Source organism: Carassius gibelio, chromosome B19 (genome assembly GCF_023724105.1).
Source record: "Carassius gibelio isolate Cgi1373 ecotype wild population from Czech Republic chromosome B19, carGib1.2-hapl.c, whole genome shotgun sequence".
Taxonomy (NCBI): domain Eukaryota; kingdom Metazoa; phylum Chordata; class Actinopteri; order Cypriniformes; family Cyprinidae; genus Carassius; species Carassius gibelio.
The window spans coordinates 5407197-5433470 of record NC_068414.1 but is presented as its reverse complement, the minus strand read 5'-3'; the positions used below and the strand labels follow the sequence as shown (position 1 = coordinate 5433470).

The 26274-nt window shown below is 42.7% G+C and overlaps 2 protein-coding genes, 2 long non-coding RNA genes and 1 other non-coding gene across 6 annotated transcripts in view; 3 read left to right on the top strand and 2 right to left on the bottom strand.

Annotated features, from left to right (window-relative positions):
• Positions 1-26274, bottom strand: part of LOC127979064 (uncharacterized) — a 298949-nt gene that overhangs the window by 110309 nt on the left and 162366 nt on the right. The window lies entirely within an intron of this gene.
• LOC127979063 (uncharacterized) lies at positions 2762-5474 on the top strand. The gene is made up of 4 exons (XM_052584185.1): positions 2762-2986; positions 4304-5003; positions 5141-5212; positions 5329-5474. Exons 2-4 carry the CDS (start codon positions 4310-4312, stop codon positions 5397-5399), a joined length of 837 nt encoding a protein of 278 aa, XP_052440145.1. The 5' UTR covers positions 2762-2986; positions 4304-4309; the 3' UTR covers positions 5400-5474.
• Positions 5447-11242, top strand: LOC127979056 (uncharacterized). 2 transcript variants are annotated; one of them, XM_052584178.1, is made up of 8 exons: positions 5447-5574; positions 6039-6101; positions 6192-6296; positions 6461-6529; positions 6710-7799; positions 8329-9488; positions 9574-9654; positions 9772-11241. In XM_052584178.1, exons 1-8 carry the CDS (start codon positions 5466-5468, stop codon positions 10827-10829), a joined length of 3735 nt encoding a protein of 1244 aa, XP_052440138.1. In that variant the 5' UTR covers positions 5447-5465; the 3' UTR covers positions 10830-11241. The 2 variants fall into 2 exon arrangements, with proteins under 2 accessions (XP_052440138.1, XP_052440137.1); XM_052584177.1 differs by having other exon boundaries at positions 6039-6296; positions 9772-11242.
• Positions 18547-18617, bottom strand: trnag-gcc (transfer RNA glycine (anticodon GCC)). The gene has a single exon. It is a non-coding gene; the product is annotated as a tRNA-Gly (tRNA).
• LOC127979065 (uncharacterized) overlaps positions 20842-26274 on the top strand; it is a 232327-nt gene continuing 226894 nt past the window's right edge. Inside the window, exon 1 of the long non-coding RNA XR_008158707.1 lies at positions 20842-21116. This is a non-coding gene — a long non-coding RNA (uncharacterized LOC127979065). The remainder of the gene's footprint in view (positions 21117-26274) is intronic.

The window sequence follows — 26274 nt, the reverse complement described above, 5'->3', positions numbered from 1 at the left end:
AGATCAGCATTGACCCCCTGGACATTTTTCTTCTGGTGTTTTTTAGAGACAACAAACAGGTCAGTTTACTCTCATTGGTTTCTTTAAGCATGACCTTTCTTGCCTGCAGCCTTTTTATTGCCTTCAGGAGTTTTTCACAGGTGCATGAGCCATAATTGCTTGTACTTCGTTGAACAAGCATGGAAAAGCATTGTCTAGAGTGCTTCCACTAGTTCCCTGTAAAACACTGATAAGTTGCCCACTTCTAAAGTAGCAAGATACACTGCTTTGCTTCTGCTGGGAATCGAACCTGGGTCTCCTGCGCGGGAAACAACAACTCTGACATTCAGCCACCAGTGAGAGAAGCTGTGGCCACCAACTTCTGTGGCCACCAGCTCCCTTAAGAACCACAGGGCACCTCAGCCTCCTGGACTGCACCAGATTTGTCAGTTCTTGCTGGGAGTCATTACCCTGCTCTTCCAACAAGCCACTGTCCAACTGTGACCTTGTAGCGCTGTCTTGGGGATCTTACATTACTTACCTTGCAGTTTATTCCACTTTCATGCAGATCAGCATTGACCCCCTGGACATTTTTCTTCTGGTGTTTTTTAGAGACAACAAACAGGTCAGTTTACTCTCATTGGTTTCTTTAAGCATGACCTTTCTTGCCTGCAGCCTTTTTATTGCCTTCAGGAGTTTTTCACAGGTGCATGAGCCATAATTGCTTGTACTTCGTTGAACAAGCATGGAAAAGCATTGTCTAGAGTGCTTCCACTAGTTCCCTGTAAAACACTGATAAGTTGCCCACTTCTAAAGTAGCAAGATACACTGCTTTGCTTCTGCTGGGATCGAACCTGGGTCTCCTGCGCGGGAAACAACAACTCTGACATTCAGCCACCAGTGAGAGAAGCTGCGCTGTGCTCGTGGCTCTGGGGACAGCTGCCGCTTATGAGGAACGACTAACATGGCCTTAAAAACACGACCTCTGCTGCATTGGCCGGGAATCGGACCCGGGTCTCCCGCGTGGCAGGCGAGAATTCTACCACTGAACCACCAATGCTCTATTTCTGCAAGAATTCTACGAATTTATGTGGAAAATGCATCTCTTCAACTGGGTAATATCGACCAATGCTAAAGCTGAACAACTGACAGACAAACTGATCAAGTTCCATGGGTATTTGATGAACTGATATGAGCAAAAGTGTCTCTGAGCAAAGGGGAGTGGGGGAGGTCAATATCAAAAGTGAGAGGCGTTAACTTCTGTGGCCACCAGCTCCCTTAAGAACCACAGGGCACCTCAGCCTCCTGGACTGCACCAGATTTGTCAGTTCTTGCTGGGAGTCATTACCCTGCTCTTCCAACAAGCCACTGTCCAACTGTGACCTTGTACCGCTGTCTTGAGGATCTTACATTACTTACCTTGCAGTTTATTCCACTTTCATGCAGGTCAGCATTGACCCTGGACATTTTTCTTCTGGTGTTTTTTAGAGACAACAAACAGGTCAGTTTACTCTCATTGGTTTCTTTAAGCATGACCTTTCTTGCCTGCAGCCTTTTTATTGCCTTCAGGAGTTTTTCACAGGTGCATGAGCCATAATTGCTTGTACTTCGTTGAACAAGCATGGAAAAGCATTGTCTAGAGTGCTTCCACTAGTTCCCTGTAAAACACTGATAAGTTGCCCACTTCTAAAGTAGCAAGATACACTGCTTTGCTTCTGCTGGGAATCGAACCTGGGTCTCCTGCGCGGGAAACAACAACTATGACATTCAGCCACCAGTGAGTGAAGCTGCGCTGTACTCGTGGCTCTGGGGACAGATGCCGCTTATGAAGAACGACTAACATGGCCTTAAAAACACGACCTCTGCTGCATTGGCCGGGAATCGGACCCGGGTCTCCCGCGTGGCAGGCGAGAATTCTACCACTGAACCACCAATGCTCTATTTCTGCATGAATTCTACGAATTTATGTGGAAAATGCATCTCTTCAACTGGGTAATATCGACCAATGCTAAAGCTGAACAACTGACAGACAAACTGATCAAGTTCCATGGGTATTTGATGAACTGATATGAGCAAAAGTGTCTCTGAGCAAAGGGGAGTGGGGGAGGTCAATATCAAAAGTGAGAGGCGTTAACTTCTGTGGCCACCAGCTCCCTTAAGAACCACAGGGCACCTCAGCCTCCTGGACTGCACCAGATTTGTCAGTTCTTGCTGGGAGTCATTACCCTGCTCTTCCAACAAGCCACTGTCCAACTGTGACCTTGTACCGCTGTCTTGGGGATCTTACATTACTTACCTTGCAGTTTATTCCACTTTCATGCAGGTCAGCATTGACCCTGGACATTTTTCTTCTGGTGTTTTTTAGAGACAACAAACAGGTCAGTTTACTCTCATTGGTTTCTTTAAGCATGACCTTTCTTGCCTGCAGCCTTTTTATTGCCTTCAGGAGTTTTTCACAGGTGCATGAGCCATAATTGCTTGTACTTCGTTGAACAAGCATGGAAAAGCATTGTCTAGAGTGCTTCCACTAGTTCCCTGTAAAACACTGATAAGTTGCCCACTTCTAAAGTAGCAAGATACACTGCTTTGCTTCTGCTGGGAATCGAACCTGGGTCTCCTGCGCGGGAAACAACAACTATGACATTCAGCCACCAGTGAGTGAAGCTGCGCTGTACTCGTGGCTCTGGGGACAGATGCCGCTTATGAAGAACGACTAACATGGCCTTAAAAACACGACCTCTGCTGCATTGGCCGGGAATCGGACCCGGGTCTCCCGCGCCGCGGCCTTGAATTGTTTAGCTAAACGGCCCTAAACCGTTTCCCATTCATTCTCAATGGTAGTGCTAAACCACTACGGATGTAATATACTTTCGGCCGCTGGCGCTCTCGTGGCGCTCTTCTGTGTTTGTGCACAAGCGCGGAGTTTGAAATCGCCATTTTCATTCCGCCTCGGAGAGTGAAATACAAAGATCTGCCTCGCTCGTTTTAATCAGCACATCTATCAAAGGTAAGTTACTTCATGTTTCATGTGTGTATAATACTTTAAAGCTTGTGATTAATGCTTTATAATTAAACCCCATTACTTGTTGAGCGATGTAACGTTAGTTATTGATTATAAGCAAACTTTACCCCGTCAGATTTTATTTACTATTAACGTTAAATCATCAAAGGATGATTTGCAAGCGAAGTTATGAAAGAACATGATCATTTTATATATTCATGTGTGTAGATTTTGTGTTACTGGGTTTAAAAATATTGTCAATCAGTTTATTACAATGTTATGCTGATACATTACTTAGCAGCATCGGTCGTCGAGTTTGTGGTAAAAAAACAAGCTAAATAATGAATGAGCATGATTTTATTTTTATTTTTTATCTTTGTTTTTTTTACATTCATGTGAATGGTTTCCATGTAAAGCAATGTGCAGCATACATTTCACTAGTAATATTGTTATTTATTACTTTCTGGTAACAGTAATTAGTTACATTACTTTTTCCCCCATAAAATTCTTCTAGAATGTTGCTAACAACATTTTTCTGCCTTATCATTTGACCAAAATCCACACTGGATCACAGTCAGAAGTTATTAAAAACACACAATAGTGATTGATAGTGACATTCAAATAGAAGTGTTGTATTAATCTCATTAATTGTCATGTACATCTGGAAGCTAATTGTATTTTTTCTGTTACCTATACATATACGATTATAGTTTATGTGTTTTATCAAATCACATAAGTTTATAAGAAACTGTTTATTTTTCCAAAAGATTTTTAATTATAGAAATATAACGCTCCACATGCTGATCAGAGGGATGTTGGTGGGATGTAATGCCAGAGTAAAATAAAGCCACATATTTTTTCCTTACAAAATAATTTTAATGCAATATATATATATCTGCTAAATGTAAACTTTTCCATACTCCAAGCTCACCTGCTGCACTGGGGACATTACATGCATGTGTGAGTCATGAAAATTATGAAAATAAAGATAGGAATTATTTGATTGTTGGATTTTAAATCAACGGCATTGAGGCATCAAAAGTAACTAAGCTGTTTTATGGATGGTAACTATTACAAAACATTATTAGTAAGTAGTTACACTACTAGTTACTGGAAAAAAAGTAATGTAACAGTAACTTAGTTACTGCCCAACACTGGTCTTCAGAGATCTATAGAACACTGTTCCTGCCCCACTCACTCTTCACCTCAGATTTGTTCAGACAATTAAATGTAATGAAACCAGTAGTGATATTTTTAGGTACTGAAAAGTATAAGTATCTTATTAAATGAAGCCTAAAATTCTACTTTTTTATTTCATGGTAGATCAAGATGCAGAAGAAAGTGCTGTTCTTCCCAGGGAGAATCTGTGTTGTGTTCCGCAAGGGACCACTCGGGTTTCTCCTCCAGGAGCCATCTAAAGAAGCCAGACGTATTAAGGATGACCCCACTCTGCAGGACAAGTCTGCGCCCATGAGAGAGGACCTTGTGCGGCAGAATGCTCGGTCTTTGGTCATTCAGAGAGGAGGGGATGCCTCTGACAGGAAGGAGGTCCTGGGAGAATACATACTGCAATTTGGAAAGTATAAAGGGAAGTCTTTTAGATGGCTTTTAGAGAATGATGTAGGGTACACTATGTATCTCATCAAGAACCTTCAGAAGGAGGAGGCATCCGGCATCCCTGTGGCTGAGGGGCATGGCAAGGACAGTCTACTGTCATTTGTTAATTATGCCCTAAGTTTTGAAGAGATCCAGTCTCTTCTCACCTATGAGGCCAGTGGAGTGGGTGTTGTGGCAGCCTCATCAGAAGATAACCAGCTGGTTGGCTTTGGTTCCCGGGCCAAGAGCACCTGGAAGGAGATTTGGGATAGCAGAGCTGATGGCTACGCAGACTTCATCATGAAGAAGAGCTGTGTCCAAGGGACACGCATGTACAAGCTCCAGCAATACCTGCAGAAGAAGCAGCAATCTGCCACTGCTTCCATACCTGCTAAACATACCCCAAGGGCCCCAGCAAAACCTATTGGTTGGTTATTCTATTAAGATTTATAATCTTTTTTTAGTTTTTTACATAAAAATTTACATTTATGTATGACCAGTAATAGTCTTTCATGCTTTTAATTCATAAAAAATTGGGCAAATAAACGATTGTCTGTGCAACAGTGATGGATGATGATGAAGAGCTGGAGAGAGCGATGTTGAGCATCTCACCCTCTAAGCTACAAGTGCAGAGCTGTAAGTATACTGTTATTACACAAACCAAATGTCAGTATTGATGATGACCTATGGTCTAACTTTTGTTTTTATTTACCTGTCTCTCAATTCATATCTCTGTGTTTGTGTGTAACCAGTTGCTGTGCCAGCAGCAGTAGCAGCAGCTGCCATACCCAGAGTGTCACCAGGAGCAAAGACAGGTTTTTAAATAAGAGGTTTCAGGACTGGAGTAAGATGAATTGCCCTCCAAAACTGAAACTCGACTTAAACTGTTATGTTGTTTGCGTTCTGGCCATGCTCCGGCCATGTTCCTCCAACAATATGGTTGTATGCTGGCATTATACTAACTGTCCTAAGGACTATGAATTCCAACCACGATGATGGTAAGTGTGCATTTTTCTTCTGCATTCATGTTGTTTTAAGGTACTAACACTTGAATGCATGCTTGTTCATTGTCATATTGCTCCTCCTGCTTAGACTAGTGAGTAGTGTTTAGAATGGTATATCTGCATGAATTCAATTACATTTTAAATAATTTATTAACAATTTAGATGGTGTCAAGGCACATTACAGAGTGAATCCCTCTTAACATTAGATTAATTCATATACATAACATATATTGAGGGATAGGTAGAGAAAAATAATATGGCAATGTCAATAATGGCATACATTTATATTACAGGTACATAAGTTTGTTACACAGTATATAATTGTACCATAAACATTTGTGAAATTATGATAAGCAGGAGAAAGAGACATATGGCTGTTTGAATTCCTACTGTACTACTACTTTACTACTAACATATATTGCGAATTTTGAAGTGACTGATGATTTTGTCTCTTATAGTTCCATCACTGTCCAACCCAACTCCTTATACAAGTGCTGAATTGCAGGCATCACCAGTTGATGGTAAAAACACCAATCAAGGTCATGTTACCAAATTCTGTTTTTTTGTGTTGTTACATAAATATAATAATTGGTCTATTTGTGTTCTTGTAGCTCCAACCTCTCCAAGCATAAAGAGGAAGACACCTGTGCCCCTTCCAGCAGAACTGACGTTCCTAGTAAAGGAGAAAACGGGTGTAAGGCATAAGTCAACGCCAGGTATGTTTCCATTTTAGGGTAGGGCTGATGCTCAGTTGCACATCTGCTCAGTGCGTAGCAGATTTAGGTCAGGATCATTTTCACAAACACATCCTAGATTTGCCATCATATCATGATGCTAGTAGTTTGTACAAATGCAAAACATAGGCTGCACTTTGTTTCAGAACTCTGCAAAAGTGCTGCTGTCACCTCTGCAAGCAAAGTGCTTGCCTTTGAGGACCGTAGTGAAAATGGTAAGAATGAACAGCATGTAGACAACCCCTCTATTTTGTGAACTATAACTATGATGTTGTCTTAACTCTGCTTTAATCATGTAATTTATTTACATTATTTCCATATTAACTATGCAATCTATAAGAATAATCTGGGCATTACATTATTTTTGCCTATACATTTTTCTTTTAAAATCCTAGTTCCTTCAGCTCAGCCACCTGTTCCTGTTCTCCTGCCTGTGCATGACCATGACATGAGCAGCTGGAGCTGTTCTCAACACCAGAAGCTGTGGATGAGGATGGAGCTTCAGGATCTCGGGCTGTGGCCTGGGTCTCGTCCAGTGCGTAACCCAGGGAACTCAATTTCACTATGGCATCTTCCTCCACAACCTGAGCTTGTTGATATGGCGTCTGAACTCCCATCCCCTAACTTCTTCCAGCTACACCCATTTTTCATCTGGAAGCCGGAGGCTCACATTATGGTCAGGTTGAGAAACACTTACATCCTGCCATGTCTGCATGGATGTCCTCATCCACAGGTGGTCTCTGCAGGAGTGGGTAGGCCTCGGGTGATTGTTGGCACCAGTGGTCAGTATTACATCTTGTCCTCACGACTCTGTTGCAAGGCCTGTCAGAAGTACTGGTTTGCTGACAATCCACGATGGCTTGAGAAGCTGCCCAAGCGGTTTACCAACATTCTGCCTGCATTCCTGACGTACAAGAAGGCCATCTGCAAATCTGTGATGGATGAGCTGAGGCGCACTGGCAAGTCACCAACCGATATGGCAAACCAGGTGAATGAGCTACTGCACCTCAAGTACGAGCGAGCACATCTGGCATACCTGCATGCCATAGAAAGCATCAGGGATGCTGAGGCTGGCACATATGGACAGAGGACCATTGGGCAGTTCTTGAGGAAGGAAAGCACTCCACGTGCATTCGGGTCATATGATGATCAAGATGGCTGGTATGGAGTCTCCGTGTCCAGCTTCTACCTGACTGACTGCCTTCTAGATGAGTACAAACGTCAAGAGCCAGCCATGTCCAAACTCCTCCAGGGCACATTTGGGAGGGTCTTCAGGTCTGACCACACCAGGAAAGTTGCAAGAAAAGTAACGCTGGCATCTGGGGTCATGTCAAGTTATGCAATAATGAATGAGAACTGGCTGATTGTTTCCTGGGTGATGGTTCAGTCTGAGACTCAGAGGTCCTTGGAGCCGATGTACCAGGGATTGGCCAAGAGGTACAACGATGCTGGAGTGGAAAAGGCAGGCTTCCACTGGATGGACAGGTGCGGACAGCCATCTTCTTTCATCACTGCCATGCAGAACACCAATGTCATGTCTAATAATAAAAAAAATTGGTATAAAAAAACAATTAATAATCACAAGAGAGAAAATGTAAATAATTATTATAGAAAACATGTCATCAAATTGTAATTAAACAATGCAATATATTTTGATGTGACATCACCTGTATATTAATTATTTAAATTTGCTCTCTTGTCATCAGTCCATATTACATAATCAGGTGACTGTCACATCAATAATTGATAATTGTATGAAAGGACTCTTGAGTGTTTTTGTTGTTCCCACCCTGATGAAGGCTCACTGGCCATAACACGTTAGTGTGTAGTTTTTTGTTTTTAGATAAATACTTAAGCCATGATTGAATAAAAGCTTTTTATATATTATGCATAAACTTTACACCAATGGTAGCTTTTTGCATTCTTTGCTTTATGAAAAATCAGTTTCTTTTAAAAATAAACAAAAACATTCAAATAAATTTCATTGTTCTTCATCTTTGTGCCTTGCATTTAGGGATTGCTGTGCTCCATTTAAGATCCCAGACTGCATCCCTGCTGAACATCTAAACTGGGATGCCTGGAAGACTACCCCTTCCATTGTTGCTGGGGCCACCTCTGGACCGCTGGAGAACACCTGTGCCTCACGGTCATATTTCAATAATAACATTGTGGTGAAGCTGGACTTGTTCCACTGCCTGAGGCGTTTTTCACGGGAGAGCACCTCTGAGCATCACCCTCTGTTTAGCACTTTCTGCCAGCTCCTCTCTGCAGCCTTCTCTGTGGTGGATCAGGAGGACCTAGGGAGGCTCCAGGATGCCTATCGTTTCTGCGGTATCCATCCAGCCAATCCCACCAAACAGCACATACGGGAGCACTGCAGGACCAAAGTACCACAACCCACAGAGCTGCTAGACAGAGTGGAGAAAGTCCTAAAGCATTTTCACCTGGCCATGGACCCCAACAATGTTCCACTCTTCAAATCATCCATGCTGAAGACGTGGCGCATACAGAGAGTGCACATTCTCCGTGGTTGCCTCAGTGACCCTGAACTCTCAGAGGGCATAATGTACCGGTATGGTGGAACACTTCAACTTAATCATGTACCCGGTGAAGGCGCCAAAGTCCCCATCTGGATTCCTGTCAGAGGTACATCACAGCAAGAAGGGTACCACTTTCACCAGGCCCAATGGATCACAGGGACTCATGTCTCCACTGAATTGTTCCAGGCCCAGGGCATGACAGGGGTGGCACGGTGGAACCACCAACGTATGCTTGATCTTAAGCAGCCAGGTGTCATCCTTCCTGCTGTGTTTGATCCAGCTCTAATGGTTGAGTTAAATTCTACCTCCAAGAAAGTGACTGGGGAGGAGAAGTATCCTACACTTCATCTCTCTGACAGAGACACTGGAGAGAGGTTTGGCCTAGAGTACACAGAGCCAGGCTGCCGTCCAGTCCCTCTGGATTGGGACAAACACCGAACCCAAAAGAGAGGTGAACCAGCTGCTCTTTTGCCTCTTCCTCCTGTGCAGACACCCACTCCTACCCAAGTCCAAGCTCAACCTCCAGACACAGCACCTTCCTCCAGCCGGACACAGCTCTCTGACACAGCATCCCCTGGACCAGCATCATCCATCAGTCATTTGCTCTCTGCTGGTGAACCTCCTGCAGTGATGGGTAAGTTAACAATCTTTTTTTAGACATACACTTTTTAATGTAATAACATGAACAACTGAGGAACTATTATTGCTTTGTGTTCCAGAAATCTCACATGCTGAACCTGCTGCAATCCATATGGTACAGATGTTGTCACAAGGAAGCATGGGACCTCCAGTTAAAAGGGGTAAATTAATACCACTTTTTAAGAGTACAATTTTAAATATCAGTGTAAATGACACTTTGTTCTCCTCAACATCATCTTAGTAAATGAGTAAAATAACAACTTTTTCCTCTGTTCTAGAAACCTTAAATACTCCACCCATACCTTTGCAATCCTCACCAAGGAGTGCCCGCACTGGACCAATCAAGACTGGTGGACGAGTGTTCGTCTTGGACCATAAACGCTGGACATCACCAATGAAGGAGGCTATTGACAGCCTCCTAGACAAGTACCATGGACAGAAAGACATGTTAAAGCTTGTGGATCAAGACTATGCTGCTATGGTCCATCGGTCTGCCACAGATCCAAACAGTCTGCTTCACCCCACAACCAAGTACCACATAGCACAGTACATGAAAAACCTGGCTAAACAGCTGAACACAAGTTCATCAATGAACACAAGTCAAGAAAAACTTTTGGAGACACAAAAACTGTGGCAAAGTTTAACTGAGGAAAGCGAGACTGTCCATGTTCCAGTTGTAGAACTGCCACCAGCCATTGTGAATCCAGCAGTTCCGGTCTCTCAGCCAGCATCTGAAAAGCAAGTATCAAAAGAGAATGTACAGAAAATAGTACAGGAAATACTGCTACATCAACAGGAGCAGCAGCAGCAGCAGCAGCAACAAAAACCCAGACAGACGAAAAAATGTCTCGCATGTGGGCAGCCAAAATCCCGCTACCAAAGTGATGGATCATCAGTTCATCACTTTTATCAGCAAGGGCCTGTTAGGTATCACTATTGCTCCACAAAGGTGTTTAAAGCCTATGCTGCAGAGGGACTGACAAATCCAAGAATGGCCTTTGAAGAGTTTGCCCAGACTGACTTCTTTCAGCGTGAACTGCATCTTACAAAGCAAAGAGTAGAGGAAAAAGCTGAAAAGAAGAGGAAACTCTCGGATCCTCAACCTCAGGGAAGAATGTGCCGTTTCTGTCGCACAGAGCTAAGGCAGGGCCCAAACAGCAAGCACATTCACACAGGGTTTCCAGGAGTGGCAGGAAAATACATTTACTGTCCAGCTAAAGTCCTCGCCTTATACAAAGACAGAGGCATGACACAGGAAATGACATGGAAGGAATTTCAAGCTTCATCATTTTATGGAATGGAAAAGGAGAGGTGGGCAGCAGAGAGAAATAAATAGAAATTCATATTTTAATCATCTGTTGTTTTTTTATGTTGCTCCATTGCTTTCAATTACATACACATTTTTAATCAGTCATTGTTTTTATGTTATTCATATCCTTCCCTTAACATTTAGAGCACATGTGCTCTAAATGGAGCATATTCTGGTAGATTTCAGCTGTTTGTAAATTGTGATGTTTAATCTAATTTATTTTATTATTTCCTTGTGTTCATGTGTCTAATTGATCTTGTTCTTTTTTTTCTTGCAAAGGATATGTATATCGGAACTGATAGTTATTACCCATTATACATTTATTTTCATACTTGTGTTAAGTCACTATTGTTCTACTTCTACCCAGCCCCATCCCATTGCTTTGCTTTTCCTTATACTTGTTTATGTATATATGTATAGATACTTTTTTCACATGTTTGAGTTGATTTAATAAAACACAGAATTTAAGTAAAGAACTTGTTTCAGGTGATTTCATCTTGAAAAACTTATTTTTAATTATAAACACTAATTGATTAATTATAAACAGGTTGTTTTTCATTCGTCTTCATCAACTTTGAATGCAAGTATAACTCTTGATTTATACATGATTTATGCAGAGTAACATAGTACAGTAGTCAACATTTGAATCAAAACCTTTCATCAAAGTTGTCCTAAAACCTTCTTTTCAAGATTTTTTCAACTTAATTCATAGTACTACTGTCAAAATGTTTTGCTCCACTTCAGATCTTGACTACTATTTACTATTTTTACATACTATACTTTGGCCCTTAATCTTTAGTGGCTTTTCCATTTAACCAACCTCAAGGCATGCAGAAAGAGATGACCTCAAAAGAGTTTAAAAAGTCTACATTTGACAAGATGGAAAGCCAGAGATCGGCCACTTGGTAATATTTAACTCATGTATATACAGTTTATTTTTTAGTGTGAGATTATAATGTCTCTATATTGTCAGAATTCTGTTTTTCTTTCTTTTTTACTTAACTTAGAAAGTGCTTAAAGCATTTATAGAAAATGCAATTTAAAATTACAAATTGTTTCAAGGATGCAGTGTTCTACTTCATTTGAGTAATATGTTTGAATATTTCAGATTCTGTGGTGTTGGAAACACAAAAGATTATCTAAAATGTAACGAATTATTCCATAAATCACTTGTCATACAGTACTTGAATATTACTCAGTTTTTACTAAATTAAAATTATTCTTCTTTACATTTCAAAAGCCATTTAATAGAAACCATTCATGTGTAATATAACAATTATTATATTTATTCATGTTTCCATATAAACATGTTATGTGTACTATTATTATTTTAATACTAGTCATTTATTCATAATCCTTTGCTTTGTAAACCAAAAAAAAAAAAACAATACATAGATTTAAAATACTTTGCAGCTGTAATGTATTGTTTAATATTATAATTTTGTTTGATTAAAAAGTACAAAGCTGAGTGAAATAATGGTTTAGACCTGTGTGAGTGGGATTCGAACCCCGGTCCAAATAAATGCATGAAAAAATCTGATTGGCTGTGACGTAATTTCCGCTCTTTGGCCAGCTGCTGCAGTCTGATTGGCTGTCAGCGCATGACAACTATTCGCGGCTGGCCCCCGCGTGGCAGGCGAGAATTCTACCACTGAACCACCAATGCTCTATTTCTGCATGAATTCTACGAATTTATGTGGAAAATGCATCTCTTCAACTGGGTAATATCGACCAATGCTAAAGCTGAACAACTGACAGACAAACTGATCAAGTTCCATGGGTATTTGATGAACTGATATGAGCAAAAGTGTCTCTGAGCAAAGGGGAGTGGGGGAGGTCAATATCAAAAGTGAGAGGCGTTAACTTCTGTGGCCACCAGCTCCCTTAAGAACCACAGGGCACCTCAGCCTCCTGGACTGCACCAGATTTGTCAGTTCTTGCTGGGAGTCATTACCCTGCTCTTCCAACAAGCCACTGTCCAACTGTGACCTTGTAGCGCTGTCTTGGGGATCTTACATTACTTACCTTGCAGTTTATTCCACTTTCATGCAGATCAGCATTGACCCCCTGGACATTTTTCTTCTGGTGTTTTTTAGAGACAACAAACAGGTCAGTTTACTCTCATTGGTTTCTTTAAGCCTGACCTTTCTTGACTGCAGCCTTTTTATTGCCTTCAGGAGTTTTTCACAGGTGCATGAGCCATAATTGCTTGTACTTCGTTGAACAAGCATGGAAAAGCATTGTCTAGAGTGCTTCCACTAGTTCCCTGTAAAACACTGATAAGTTGCCCACTTCTAAAGTAGCAAGATACACTGCTTTGCTTCTGCTGGAAATCGAACCTGGGTCTCCTGCGCGGGAAACAACATCTCTGACATTCAGCCACCAGTGAGTGAAGCTGCGCTGTGCTCATGGCTCTGGGGACAGCTGCCGCTTATGAAGAACGACTAACATGGCCTTAAAAACACGACCTCTGCTGCATTGGCCGGGAATCGGACCCGGGTCTCCCGCGTGGCAGGCGAGAATTCTACCACTGAACCACCAATGCTCTATTTCTGCAAGAATTCTACGAATTTATGTGGAAAATGCATCTCTTCAACTGGGTAATATCGACCAATGCTAAAGCTGAACAACTGACAGACAAACTGATCAAGTTCCATGGGTATTTGATGAACTGATATGAGCAAAAGTGTCTCTGAGCAAAGGGGAGTGGGGGAGGTCAATATCAAAAGTGAGAGGCGTTAACTTCTGTGGCCACCAGCTCCCTTAAGAACCACAGGGCACCTCAGCCTCCTGGACTGCACCAGATTTGTCAGTTCTTGCTGGGAGTCATTACCCTGCTCTTCCAACAAGCCACTGTCCAACTGTGACCTTGTAGCGCTGTCTTGGGGATCTTACATTACTTACCTTGCAGTTTATTCCACTTTCATGCAGGTCAGCATTGACCCCCTGGACATTTTTCTTCTGGTGTTTTTTAGAGACAACAAACAGGTCAGTTTACTCTCATTGGTTTCTTTAAGCCTGACCTTTCTTGCCTGCAGCCTTTTTATTGCCTTCAGGAGTTTTTCACAGGTGCATGAGCCATAATTGCTTGTACTTCGTTGAACAAGCATGAAAAAGCATTGTCTAGAGTGCTTCCACTAGTTCCCTGTAAAACACTGATAAGTTGCCCACTTCTAAAGTAGCAAGATACACTGCTTTGCTTCTGCTGGGAATCGAACCTGGGTCTCCTGCGCGGGAAACAACAACTCTGACATTCAGCCACCAGTGAGAGAAGCTGCGCTGTGCTCGTGGCTCTGGGGACAGCTGCCGCTTATGAGGAACGACTAACATGGCCTTAAAAACACGACCTCTGCTGCATTGGCCGGGAATCGGACCCGGGTCTCCCGCGTGGCAGGCGAGAATTCTACCACTGAACCACCAATGCTCTATTTCTGCAAGAATTCTACGAATTTATGTGGAAAATGCATCTCTTCAACTGGGTAATATCGACCAATGCTAAAGCTGAACAACTGACAGACAAACTGATCAAGTTCCATGGGTATTTGATGAACTGATATAAGCAAAAGTGTCTCTGAGCAAAGGGGAGTGGGGGAGGTCAATATCAAAAGTGAGAGGCGTTAACTTCTGTGGCCACCAGCTCCCTTAAGAACCACAGGGCACCTCAGCCTCCTGGACTGCACCAGATTTGTCAGTTCTTGCTGGGAGTCATTACCCTGCTCTTCCAACAAGCCACTGTCCAACTGTGACCTTGTACCGCTGTCTTGGGGATCTTACATTACTTACCTTGCAGTTTATTCCACTTTCATGCAGGTCAGCATAGACCCTGGACATTTTTCTTCTGGTGTTTTTTAGAGACAACAAACAGGTCAGTTTACTCTCATTGGTTTCTTTAAGCATGACCTTTCTTGCCTGCAGCCTTTTTATTGCCTTCAGGAGTTTTTCACAGGTGCATGAGCCATAATTGCTTGTACTTCGTTGAACAAGCATGGAAAAGCATTGTCTAGAGTGCTTCCACTAGTTCCCTGTAAAACACTGATAAGTTGCCCACTTCTAAAGTAGCAAGATACACTGCTTTGCTTCTGCTGGGGATCGAACCTGGGTCTCCTGCGCGGGAAACAACAACTCTGACATTCAGCCACCAGTGAGTGAAGCTGCGCTGTACTCGTGGCTCTGGGGACAGATGCCGCTTATGAAGAACGACTAACATGGCCTTAAAAACACGACCTCTGCTGCATTGGCCGGGAATCGGACCCGGGTCTCCCGCGTGGCAGGCGAGAATTCTACCACTGAACCACCAATGCTCTATTTCTGCATGAATTCTACGAATTTATGTGGAAAATGCATCTCTTCAACTGGGTAATATCGACCAATGCTAAAGCTGAACAACTGACAGACAAACTGATCAAGTTCCATGGGTATTTGATGAACTGATATGAGCAAAAGTGTCTCTGAGCAAAGGGGAGTGGGGGAGGTCAATATCAAAAGTGAGAGGCGTTAACTTCTGTGGCCACCAGCTCCCTTAAGAACCACAGGGCACCTCAGCCTCCTGGACTGCACCAGATTTGTCAGTTCTTGCTGGGAGTCATTACCCTGCTCTTCCAACAAGCCACTGTCCAACTGTGACCTTGTAGCGCTGTCTTGGGGATCTTACATTACTTACCTTGCAGTTTATTCCACTTTCATGCAGATCAGCATTGACCCCCTGGACATTTTTCTTCTGGTGTTTTTTAGAGACAACAAACAGGTCAGTTTACTCTCATTGGTTTCTTTAAGCATGACCTTTCTTGCCTGCAGCCTTTTTATTGCCTTCAGGAGTTTTTCACAGGTGCATGAGCCATAATTGCTTGTACTTCGTTGAACAAGCATGGAAAAGCATTGTCTAGAGTGCTTCCACTAGTTCCCTGTAAAACACTGATAAGTTGCCCACTTCTAAAGTAGCAAGATACACTGCTTTGCTTCTGCTGGGAATCGAACCTGGGTCTCCTGCGCGGGAAACAACAACTCTGACATTCAGCCACCAGTGAGTGAAGCTGCGCTGTACTCGTGGCTCTGGGGACAGATGCCGCTTATGAAGAACGACTAACATGGCCTTAAAAACACGACCTCTGCTGCATTGGCCGGGAATCGGACCCGGGTCTCCCGCGTGGCAGGCGAGAATTCTACCACTGAACCACCAATGCTCTATTTCTGCATGAATTCTACGAATTTATGTGGAAAATGCATCTCTTCAACTGGGTAATATCGACCAATGCTAAAGCTGAACAACTGACAGACAAACTGATCAAGTTCCATGGGTATTTGATGAACTGATATGAGCAAAAGTGTCTCTGAGCAAAGGGGAGTGGGGGAGGTCAATATCAAAAGTGAGAGGCGTTAACTTCTGTGGCCACCAGCTCCCTTAAGAACCACAGGGCACCTCAGCCTCCTGGACTGCACCAGATTTGTCAGTTCTTGCTGGGAGTCATTACCCTGCTCTTCCAACAAGCCACTGTCCAACTGTGACCTTGTAGCGCTGTCTTGGGGATCTTACATTACTTACCTTGCAGTTTATTCCACTTTCATGCAGATCAGCATTGACCCCCTGGACATTTTTCTTCTGGTGTTTTTTAGAGACAACAAACAGGTCAGTTTACTCTCATTGGTTTCTTTAAGCCTGACCTTTCTTGACTGCAGCCTTTTTATTGCCTTCAGGAGTTTTTCACAGGTGCATGAGCCATAATTGCTTGTACTTCGTTGAACAAGCATGGAAAAGCATTGTCTAGAGTGCTTCCACTAGTTCCCTGTAAAACACTGATAAGTTGCCCACTTCTAAAGTAGCAAGATACACTGCTTTGCTTCTGCTGGAAATCGAACCTGGGTCTCCTGCGCGGGAAACAACATCTCTGACATTCAGCCACCAGTGAGTGAAGCTGCGCTGTGCTCATGGCTCTGGGGACAGCTGCCGCTTATGAAGAACGACTAACATGGCCTTAAAAACACGACCTCTGCTGCATTGGCCGGGAATCGGACCCGGGTCTCCCGCGTGGCAGGCGAGAATTCTACCACTGAACCACCAATGCTCTATTTCTGCAAGAATTCTACGAATTTATGTGGAAAATGCATCTCTTCAACTGGGTAATATCGACCAATGCTAAAGCTGAACAACTGACAGACAAACTGATCAAGTTCCATGGGTATTTGATGAACTGATATGAGCAAAAGTGTCTCTGAGCAAAGGGGAGTGGGGGAGGTCAATATCAAAAGTGAGAGGCGTTAACTTCTGTTGCCACCAGCTCCCTTAAGAACCACAGGGCACCTCAGCCTCCTGGACTGCACCAGATTTGTCAGTTCTTGCTGGGAGTCATTACCCTGCTCTTCCAACAAGCCACTGTCCAACTGTGACCTTGTAGCGCTGTCTTGGGGATCTTACATTACTTACCTTGCAGTTTATTCCACTTTCATGCAGGTCAGCATTGACCCCCTGGACATTTTTCTTCTGGTGTTTTTTAGAGACAACAAACAGGTCAGTTTACTCTCATTGGTTTCTTTAAGCCTGACCTTTCTTGCCTGCAGCCTTTTTATTGCCTTCAGGAGTTTTTCACAGGTGCATGAGCCATAATTGCTTGTACTTCGTTGAACAAGCATGGAAAAGCATTGTCTAGAGTGCTTCCACTAGTTCCCTGTAAAACACTGATAAGTTGCCCACTTCTAAAGTAGCAAGATACACTGCTTTGCTTCTGCTGGGAATCGAACCTGGGTCTCCTGCGCGGGAAACAACAACTCTGACATTCAGCCACCAGTGAGAGAAGCTGCGCTGTGCTCGTGGCTCTGGGGACAGCTGCCGCTTATGAGGAACGACTAACATGGCCTTAAAAACACGACCTCTGCTGCATTGGCCGGGAATCGGACCCGGGTCTCCCACGTGGCAGGCGAGAATTCTACCACTGAACCACCAATGCTCTATTTCTGCAAGAATTCTACGAATTTATGTGGAAAATGCATCTCTTCAACTGGGTAATATCGACCAATGCTAAAGCTGAACAACTGACAGACAAACTGATCAAGTTCCATGGGTATTTGATGAACTGATATAAGCAAAAGTGTCTCTGAGCAAAGGGGAGTGGGGGAGGTCAATATCAAAAGTGAGAGGCGTTAACTTCTGTGGCCACCAGCTCCCTTAAGAACCACAGGGCACCTCAGCCTCCTGGACTGCACCAGATTTGTCAGTTCTTGCTGGGAGTCATTACCCTGCTCTTCCAACAAGCCACTGTCCAACTGTGACCTTGTACCGCTGTCTTGGGGATCTTACATTACTTACCTTGCAGTTTATTCCACTTTCATGCAGGTCAGCATAGACCCTGGACATTTTTCTTCTGGTGTTTTTTAGAGACAACAAACAGGTCAGTTTACTCTCATTGGTTTCTTTAAGCATGACCTTTCTTGCCTGCAGCCTTTTTATTGCCTTCAGGAGTTTTTCACAGGTGCATGAGCCATAATTGCTTGTACTTCGTTGAACAAGCATGGAAAAGCATTGTCTAGAGTGCTTCCACTAGTTCCCTGTAAAACACTGATAAGTTGCCCACTTCTAAAGTAGCAAGATACACTGCTTTGCTTCTGCTGGGAATCGAACCTGGGTCTCCTGCGCGGGAAACAACAACTATGACATTCAGCCACCAGTGAGTGAAGCTGCGCTGTACTCGTGGCTCTGGGGACAGATGCCGCTTATGAAGAACGACTAACATGGCCTTAAAAACACGACCTCTGCTGCATTGGCCGGGAATCGGACCCGGGTCTCTCGCGTGGCAGGCGAGAATTCTACCACTGAACCACCAATGCTCTATTTCTGCATGAATTCTACGAATTTATGTGGAAAATGCATCTCTTCAACTGGGTAATATCGACCAATGCTAAAGCTGAACAACTGACAGACAAACTGATCAAGTTCCATGGGTATTTGATGAACTGATATGAGCAAAAGTGTCTCTGAGCAAAGGGGAGTGGGGGAGGTCAATATCAAAAGTGAGAGGCGTTAACTTCTGTGGCCACCAGCTCCCTTAAGAACCACAGGGCACCTCAGCCTCCTGGACTGCACCAGATTTGTCAGTTCTTGCTGGGAGTCATTACCCTGCTCTTCCAACAAGCCACTGTCCAACTGTGACCTTGTAGCGCTGTCTTGGGGATCTTACATTACTTACCTTGCAGTTTATTCCACTTTCATGCAGATCAGCATTGACCCCCTGGACATTTTTCTTCTGGTGTTTTTTAGAGACAACAAACAGGTCAGTTTACTCTCATTGGTTTCTTTAAGCCTGACCTTTCTTGACTGCAGCCTTTTTATTGCCTTCAGGAGTTTTTCACAGGTGCATGAGCCATAATTGCTTGTACTTCGTTGAACAAGCATGGAAAAGCATTGTCTAGAGTGCTTCCACTAGTTCCCTGTAAAACACTGATAAGTTGCCCACTTCTAAAGTAGCAAGATACACTGCTTTGCTTCTGCTGGAAATCGAACCTGGGTCTCCTGCGCGGGAAACAACATCTCTGACATTCAGCCACCAGTGAGTGAAGCTGCGCTGTGCTCATGGCTCTGGGGACAGCTGCCGCTTATGAAGAACGACTAACATGGCCTTAAAAACACGACCTCTGCTGCATTGGCCGGGAATCGGACCCGGGTCTCCCGCGTGGCAGGCGAGAATTCTACCACTGAACCACCAATGCTCTATTTCTGCAAGAATTCTACGAATTTATGTGGAAAATGCATCTCTTCAACTGGGTAATATCGACCAATGCTAAAGCTGAACAACTGACAGACAAACTGATCAAGTTCCATGGGTATTTGATGAACTGATATGAGCAAAAGTGTCTCTGAGCAAAGGGGAGTGGGGGAGGTCAATATCAAAAGTGAGAGGCGTTAACTTCTGTGGCCACCAGCTCCCTTAAGAACCACAGGGCACCTCAGCCTCCTGGACTGCACCAGATTTGTCAGTTCTTGCTGGGAGTCATTACCCTGCTCTTCCAACAAGCCACTGTCCAACTGTGACCTTGTAGCGCTGTCTTGGGGATCTTACATTACTTACCTTGCAGTTTATTCCACTTTCATGCAGGTCAGCATTGACCCTGGACATTTTTCTTCTGGTGTTTTTTAGAGACAACAAACAGGTCAGTTTACTCTCATTGGTTTCTTTAAGCATGACCTTTCTTGCCTGCAGCCTTTTTATTGCCTTCAGGAGTTTTTCACAGGTGCATGAGCCATAATTGCTTGTACTTCGTTGAACAAGCATGGAAAAGCATTGTCTAGAGTGCTTCCACTAGTTCCCTGTAAAACACTGATAAGTTGCCCACTTCTAAAGTAGCAAGATACACTGCTTTGCTTCTGCTGGGAATCGAACCTGGGTCTCCTGCGCGGGAAACAACAACTCTGACATTCAGCCACCAGTGAGAGAAGCTGTGGCCACCAACTTCTGTGGCCACCAGCTCCCTTAAGAACCACAGGGCACCTCAGCCTCCTGGACTGCACCAGATTTGTCAGTTCTTGCTGGGAGTCATTACCCTGCTCTTCCAACAAGCCACTGTCCAACTGTGACCTTGTAGCGCTGTCTTGGGGATCTTACATTACTTACCTTGCAGTTTATTCCACTTTCATGCAGATCAGCATTGACCCCCTGGACATTTTTCTTCTGGTGTTTTTTAGAGACAACAAACAAGTCAGTTTACTCTCATTGGTTTCTTTAAGCCTGACCTTTCTTGCCTGCAGCCTTTTTATTGCCTTCAGGAGTTTTTCACAGGTGCATGAGCCATAATTGCTTGTACTTCATTGAACAAGCATGGAAAAGCATTGTCTAGAGTGCTTCCACTAGTTCCCTGTAAAACACTGATAAGTTGCCCACTTCTAAAGTAGCAAGATACACTGCTTTGCTTCTGCTGGGAATCGAACCTGGGTCTCCTGCGCGGAAACAACATCTCTGACATTCAGCCACCAGTGAGTGAAGCTGCGCTGTGCTCATGGCTCTGGGGACAGCTGCCGCTTATGAAGAACGACTAACATGGCCTTAAAAACACGACCTCTGCTGCATTGGCCGGGAATCGGACCCGGGTCTCCCGCGCCGCGGCCTTGAATTGTTTAGCTAAACGGCCCTAAACCGTTTCCCATTCATTCTCAATGGTAGTGCTAAACCACTACGGATGTAATATACTGTCGGCCGCTAGCGCTCTCGTGGCGCTCTTCCGGTTTTGGGCACCGCGGGAAGTTTGAATTCGCAGAAGAAGGAGAAGAAGAAAACACACAACAGCGATCGCCTCCGTTGTTAAATTCAACGCATTCTCAAGCGTCTATCAAAGGTAAGATACTTTACATGATATCAGCTGACGTTTCGTTACCGTTAATGATGAAATCACGTTGGTAAACTTTGCTCGTTTCTAAACGGTTTACTATAGTTCAGCCTAGATAGATTTGTTTGCAAATTATGAATGAACATAGCCATGATTTACGTTTCTGTCTATTGTTTGTCATCGTTAACATGTCATCTGTTGATTACAAGTTGAATTATGAATGAAGTAAACATTATTTTCACTTTTGTGATGAGATTACATGTATTCCACTGTTCAAAAATGTTTTCTGACTATGGTTTTACTATAGTAACCATGATTTAGCCATGTTATTTTAGTAGAATCAAAACAATAAATGTACTATTGTTGTTATTGCATTGGCATTATATTTACAGGACAGTCATGAGACTTTAAATGAATATCAGTCTGCCAAGAACAGCAAGATTACTATAGTTTTACAATGAAACTGCATACAGTCTTACAGGATTTAAAAACTTTTATTTGTGAATATCATACAGTCCCAATGCTTACACACACACACAGAGACACACACATATATATATATATATATATAATATTATGTGTATCAATTTAAGTATTATTTATGTGTGTGAGTATGTTTGTTCGTGTCTGTAATATAGTTATAATTATTCCTTTTTTTAATATTGCTATATTGTTGTTGTTCTTTCAGAGAGCACTGCTTCTTCACTGATTGTGTCTTTGCTGTCATCTTTTCCTGGGACCCGAGCAGATCTTCAGTCAGAGACAGGTGAATATTTAACACATTAACAACAAACACACAAGAGTTCCTGCAGGTTTTAAAGTCTTAAAATGTCTTAATTTACCCTTACACAAATTAATGCCTTAAGAAAGTTTGAAAGGAATGAATCACTTCCTCTGAGTTTTGTCTTGTTTTCCAGTGCAGATATCTTTCAATCAATATGTAATTTATGATGCAAATGTAAAATGAAGTCTTGAAAAATGTAACTAATTAAATGAGTTTACTAAGGAGCCTCACACATGACATGCAGGAAAAAATATAAGGCTAAAACGTGTGTATGATTTACTAATTCATTCCCTCAATGTACTAAAACGTGCACACGATTACTATAGCGTTCCCTCGATTTACTATTGCCAGCAAATTAGTAAAGCATGCACACAATTTATTTTTTTTTTTCTTGCATGTCATGTGTGGGGCTCCTTAGTTTACACTTAAAACAATAAAAAAATATTTGTCAATGATTTACTATAACTTTTCTTTGAATTTAGGTGACCTTTTTCCCCAAATGGCAGATATTACTTCTTGTTATAATCACACAATTCTTTCAAACAAGTCTTTGTATTTCATGTAATTTTGTATCTCCAGTAAATGTATCTTTATTTAATAATATTTATGCATGTTCACTGGAAAACAAGGCAAAAACACTGAGGAAGAACAGCCTGTTTTGCAGCATGATCTGAACGTACAGTAACATATGAAATGTTGTAGTGTCTGGGAGCAGAGGCTTTCAGTGCGTTTCTGTCAAATTAAATTATGAATATATGTTGGAAGTTGTGTTTTCAAACTCTGAAGTTAATACTACTATCCAGACATTTCCATTTACAGAACATATTTGTGTTTTTCCTCATTTGTTCCCTTTAAATTTGATTTGCTTGGTTTTAAAAAGGTCTTAACTTCACCTTCATAAACCTGAAGTAACTCTGTTTCCTTACACATTAAACTCAATATTCAGCTTGTTGTAGACCCCACTGGTTCTCTGTCTGTGTCCTTGCTGTCCTCATCTCATGGGTCTCATGTGGAGCCTCACTCTGAATGTTCATGATGCAGAAATTGATCACATGTTTCCCCTCTGTATAGGAGCTACATGTATGTCACCTCTGCATGTGCTGGCCGTACCTGACCTGTGAAGACTGCTGACAGGGTGTTTGTAATGGACAACGAACGCTGAGCCTATCGACAACGTGCTTAATAATCACCACAGGAAGACATCCTAACAGCACGCTCCATATGACCACAAAACTACACGTCACATTATGTCAAGCACCTGACCACACTGCTGAACACCAGTTCTTCATTAAACACGACTGCAGAGAAGTAAACACCAGGATGTCATTCCAAGACTTTATGGAAATGGAGCACTTTAGACTGAACTGAAGGACACAAAGAAACAGGACTGCAAAAACACGAAAGGCCTGGAGATGAACACGTTGTTCACTTGTGCAGATTTTGTGAAATGGAACTTAGCCAGGATCCAAACAGTCCTCACACACACACACACACACACACACACACACACACACACACACACACACACACACACACACACACACACACACACACACACACACACACACACACACACACACACACACACACACACACACACACACACAGGCTATCCTGAAATAAGTTCAAAAAAGTTTTTGAAAAAAAGTAAAGCTAAAGTCTTCTTTATTTACCAACATCATGGCATTGAGAAAGAGGTGACCTGGAAAGAGTCTAAAGAAAAATACGAGATATTAATTTGCAGCTTATTTAGCAATATTTAACTCATGTATATACTGTATATTTTAATTTTTCAGTGTGAGATTGTAATATCTATTTATATTGTCAGAATTCTTTTTTCTATTTAATTATTTTGGCTTGATCTTAAAAGGTGCTAAAAGCATTTAATAAACACAACTGAAAAATACAAATTGCTTCACGAGTGCTGTTTCCACTTCGTATGACTAATATTTTACAGTGTCTATGGTTTTGAAAACTCTTACTTGATCAGTTATCTTAAGTGTGACTTACATTATTCCATCAATCAATTTTCACTCAGTACTTGAATATTACTCAGTTAAATTAAATTTTCTTCAATTTACATTTGAAAAGTAATTTAATATAACCATTTGTGTTTTTATATAATCATGTAATGTATACTAGCATTATTTTACTGTGTTTATTTTATATAATCCTTTGCTTTGTAATCCAAAAAGGAAAGACATGAATTTCAAAAACTTTGTAGCTGTAAGATGTTGTTAAATGTTAGATTTTTTTTATTTATTAAAAAGCATAAAGCGGAGTTTAATAATAGTTTAGACCTGTGTGAGTGGGATTCGAACCCCGGTCCAAATGAATGCATGAAAAAATCTGATTGGCTGTGATGTAATTTCCGCTCTTTGGCCGGCTGCTGCAGTCTGATTGGCTGTCAGCGCATGACAACTATTCGCGGCTGGCCCCCGCGTGGCAGGCGAGAATTCTACCACTGAACCACCAATGCTCTATTTCTGCAAGAATTCTACGAATTTATGTGGAAAATGCATCTCTTCAACTGGGTAATATCGACCAATGCTAAAGCTGAACAACTGACAGACAAACTGATCAAGTTCCATGGGTATTTGATGAACTGATATGAGCAAAAGTGTCTCTGAGCAAAGGGGAGTGGGGGAGGTCAATATCAAAAGTGAGAGGCGTTAACTTCTGTGGCCACCAGCTCCCTTAAGAACCACAGGGCACCTCAGCCTCCTGGACTGCACCAGATTTGTCAGTTCTTGCTGGGAGTCATTACCCTGCTCTTCCAACAAGCCACTGTCCAACTGTGACCTTGTAGCGCTGTCTTGGGGATCTTACATTACTTACCTTGCAGTTTATTCCACTTTCATGCAGGTCAGCATTGACCCCCTGGACATTTTTCTTCTGGTGTTTTTTAGAGACAACAAACAGGTCAGTTTACTCTCATTGGTTTCTTTAAGCCTGACCTTTCTTGCCTGCAGCCTTTTTATTGCCTTCAGGAGTTTTTCACAGGTGCATGAGCCATAATTGCTTGTACTTCGTTGAACAAGCATGGAAAAGCATTGTCTAGAGTGCTTCCACTAGTTCCCTGTAAAACACTGATAAGTTGCCCACTTCTAAAGTAGCAAGATACACTGCTTTGCTTCTGCTGGGAATCGAACCTGGGTCTCCTGCGCGGGAAACAACAACTCTGACATTCAGCCACCAGTGAGAGAAGCTGTGGCCACCAACTTCTGTGGCCACCAGCTCCCTTAAGAACCACAGGGCACCTCAGCCTCCTGGACTGCACCAGATTTGTCAGTTCTTGCTGGGAGTCATTACCCTGCTCTTCCAACAAGCCACTGTCCAACTGTGACCTTGTAGCGCTGTCTTGGGGATCTTACATTACTTACCTTGCAGTTTATTCCACTTTCATGCAGGTCAGCATTGACCCTGGACATTTTTCTTCTGGTGTTTTTTAGAGACAACAAACAGGTCAGTTTACTCTCATTGGTTTCTTTAAGCATGACCTTTCTTGCCTGCAGCCTTTTTATTGCCTTCAGGAGTTTTTCACAGGTGCATGAGCCATAATTGCTTGTACTTCGTTGAACAAGCATGGAAAAGCATTGTCTAGAGTGCTTCCACTAGTTCCCTGTAAAACACTGATAAGTTGCCCACTTCTAAAGTAGCAAGATACACTGCTTTGCTTCTGCTGGGAATCGAACCTGGGTCTCCTGCGCGGGAAACAACAACTATGACATTCAGCCACCAGTGAGTGAAGCTGCGCTGTACTCGTGGCTCTGGGGACAGATGCCGCTTATGAAGAACGACTAACATGGCCTTAAAAACACGACCTCTGCTGCATTGGCCGGGAATCGGACCCGGGTCTCCCGCGTGGCAGGCGAGAATTCTACCACTGAACCACAAATGCTCTATTTCTGCATGAATTCTACGAATTTATGTGGAAAATGCATCTCTTCAACTGGGTAATATCGACCAATGCTAAAGCTGAACAACTGACAGACAAACTGATCAAGTTCCATGGGTATTTGATGAACTGATATGAGCAAAAGTGTCTCTGAGCAAAGGGGAGTGGGGGAGGTCAATATCAAAAGTGAGAGGCGTTAACTTCTGTGGCCACCAGCTCCCTTAAGAACCACAGGGCACCTCAGCCTCCTGGACTGCACCAGATTTGTCAGTTCTTGCTGGGAGTCATTACCCTGCTCTTCCAACAAGCCACTGTCCAACTGTGACCTTGTACCGCTGTCTTGGGGATCTTACATTACTTACCTTGCAGTTTATTCCACTTTCATGCAGGTCAGCATTGACCCTGGACATTTTTCTTCTGGTGTTTTTTAGAGACAACAAACAGGTCAGTTTACTCTCATTGGTTTCTTTAAGCATGACCTTTCT